This window comes from Rhipicephalus microplus, chromosome 5 (assembly GCF_043290135.1).
Source record: "Rhipicephalus microplus isolate Deutch F79 chromosome 5, USDA_Rmic, whole genome shotgun sequence".
Lineage (NCBI taxonomy): Eukaryota > Metazoa > Arthropoda > Arachnida > Ixodida > Ixodidae > Rhipicephalus > Rhipicephalus microplus.
In genome coordinates this window covers 142109873-142112835 of record NC_134704.1, presented here as the reverse complement: position 1 = coordinate 142112835, position 2963 = coordinate 142109873, and the positions used below count along the sequence as shown (strand labels likewise).

At 48.0% G+C, this 2963-nt stretch overlaps 1 protein-coding gene across 1 annotated transcript; it reads left to right on the top strand.

Annotated features, from left to right (window-relative positions):
- The first annotated feature begins 402 nt into the window (after positions 1-402).
- Positions 403-1056, top strand: LOC119173705 (uncharacterized). Its single transcript, XM_075894416.1, has one exon. The coding sequence runs from the start codon at positions 403-405 to the stop codon at positions 1054-1056; it is 654 nt and encodes a 217-aa protein (XP_075750531.1).
- Positions 1057-2963: the final 1907 nt, after the last annotated feature.

Below are 2963 nucleotides of genomic sequence, written 5' to 3'. Positions count from 1 at the left end.
AACACAGGACAAAGAAGTTGTTCACACACTGTTTCAAAGAAATGAAGTAGTCTTGAAAAAAGACAAAGCGCTTATCTGGTTGTCATAGGTGTGACAAGCTAAGGCTGCAATTTTTAAATCATATGAGCATACTCATTGCGGTGTTTTCGAAGCCTGTGTGACGTCACGCTGATAGCGGCGGTGCTTCATGGCTTTATAAGCGCTGTGAACCGGGCGTCCAGTGCTCTATTGTACTCCGTATTCATGTAGTAATAAACCTTGTTACTGTTCCTCGTTCACGCCACTCTGGCTCTGCTTGTCCCTCGAGGCTACAACAGACTGGCGACGAGGGTGGGATTCAATTCCGCTGGGCTACAAGACACCATTAGCGGCGGTTCCGAAGCGATGGAAGATACAGGCAGGATGGCGACGTTGGCAAGGTTCGATCAGTTCGTCGAGGACGGTGACGAAGATTTTCAGTCCTATGTGGAGTGGTTCGACCACTTTCTGAAGGCCTCCCAGGTGAGCGACGACCTGAAGGTGTCAGTGTTAATAACGGCAATAGGAAAGAAGGCCTACAAAACACTGAAAACGTTGCTGGAGCCAGAAAAGCCAGAAAACAAGACGTACGCACAGTTAGTACAGACACTGAAAGAGCAGTACGTTCCCAACACTTCCGTGATTGCCACACGTTTCAAATTCAATCGTTTTCAACAAGATGGGCCAGCGGTGACAGCCTTCGCTGTAGAGCTGAAGCGGTTGGCGACATCCTGTGATTTTGGAACGTTTCTGGACGACGCGCTGTGGGACCGATTTGTGGCGGGACTTTGTGACAAAGAAACACAAGCAGAGCTGTTAAAGACAAGCAAGTTGGCTTTTAAAGAGGCCTGCGATATCACTAAGAGTATCGAGTTGGCCGGGAAAGAAAGCCAGGATTTTCAGCCCAAGTCGGTGCAAGGAATGATCAGCACCCTTAACCGCAAAACAGATAGCGGGAAACGCCCACCACGCTGGAGAGATGAAACTTCGGGGGTGCCTGCTGGCACCAGGGGGGCGGAACCATTGCACTGTTTCTGATGCGGCTCAGAGCATGAAGTACCTATCTGCGAATTTCGCAAGTACCGTTATCGGGTGTGTAAACGGGTTGGACACTTAGCGAAGGTGTGTAGGGACAGAGGTAGAGACGCTGCGAACGAGATAGACGAGGAAAGTGACGCAGGAAACATGTGCTGTACAATATCTATTCCTGTGAGGGGCGCACCAGACTCTACAAAATTTGCCTGAAGCTAGATCAGAAAAGTGTGCGCATGCAGACTGACACAGGGGCATCTGTGTCAATTGTACCAGAGTCACTGTGCAAGAAATACTGGCCCAACCTACCTTTAGAGCCACGCAGTCTTAAGCTAAAGACCTGCGGTGGTACTCCGCTGACGGGAAAAGGGAAGCTAAACGTTTGCGTAGAGCACAATGGTCAGCACAAGCAACTTCCGCTAACTGTCGTGAAAACAAACGGGAGTACTAACACTATGCTGTTCGGGCGAGACTGGCTGTCAGCACTGAAGTTAGACTGAGCTAGTGTTCATAGGGTTTGCTTGGACAAAGTGGCACTGCTGCTTGAAAAATATGCTAAGATTTTTGAGCCTACCTTGGGTCTAATTAAGAACAGGGCCATTAAGTTAGTGCTTAAAGATAATAATAGAACACCCATTTTTTTAAAGCGCGGTCGGTACCATTTTAAGTTAAAGAAACAGTGTCTTCGGAACTGAAGAAGAATTTTGTGAAAACCGGAGTTCTAATACCTGTTCAGTAGAGTGAATGGGCGACGCCGCTAGTAGTGGTGCCGAAACCAAACAACCAGGTCAGAGTGTGTGGGGCTTCAAGGTGACACTAAACCCATGCCTAAGAATAGATCATTACCCCCTTCCCGTGATTGAGGATCTGTTTGTAAAGCTGGCCAGTTGCAAATATTTCAGGGTGTGGGATTTGTCCACTGCATACCAGCAGCTAGAATTGCATCCCCAAGCGCAGTCGCTAGTCGCGATCAACAAGCATTTGGGGTTATTCAAGTATACGCGCTTACCCTATGGAATAACGAGTGCACCTTCAATTTTCCAGGCTGTTATGGATGACGAGTTGAAAGGACTTGATCGGGTAGCGTGCTATCTAGACGACGTGCTGGTAGCAGGACCTACCTTTGAAGAATATTTCCATAAAGTGGAAATTGTGCTGTCCCGATTTCTAGAAAGAGGCATTCGACTGAAAAAAGAGAAATGTAAGTTCTTTCAAACTTCCGTCCTGTATTTGGTGCACGTTCTCGATGAAAAAGGCATACGCCCGTCAGAGGAAAAAGCAAAAGCTAAGATGGAGGCCCCTGCACCTGCGAATGAGGCACAGTTAAGAGCTTACTTAGGGTGGATAAATTGTTATGCTAAGTTCGTTCCCCACGTCGCCACGAGACTCAGACCACTGTATGACGTGTTGAACCAAGAAAAAGGTTCCAAATGGTCCCTTGAGGCAGAGCAAGTGTTCCAGCAAAGCAAAACGTGGTTGACGGAAGGAAACGTTTTGACATACTACGGCCCAACGAAAGAGATAGGGCTTGTGTGTGGCGCATCCATGTATGGCGTGGGCACCATTCTGTTTCATAAGATTGATAAGGTGAAAAAACCTATTGCTTGTGCGTCTCGGCACTGAGCAAAGCAGAGAAAAGTTATGCTCACATTGAAAAAGAGGCCCTCGCTGTGGTCTTTGGGCTGAAGAACTTCCACAAATACCTATTTGGGCGTTGTTTTGTCATTTATTCGGACCACCAGCCATTAGCCAGCCTACTGAGGCACGGCAGATCAGTTCCAGTAATGTCTGCAGTGCGCATGCAACGATGGGCTTTGCTACGGGCGGCGTCCAATTAGAGATGGTAGTACCGAAAAGGCAATTACATGGGAAACGCTGAAGCGCGTTTGCGATTGCTGTTGGCGAATGAGCGA

Coding starts and splice junctions, on each gene's coding strand:
- LOC119173705 (XM_075894416.1), top strand. CDS start 403: ATGGCGACGTTGGCAAGGTTCGATCAGTTCGTCGAGGACGGTGACGAA.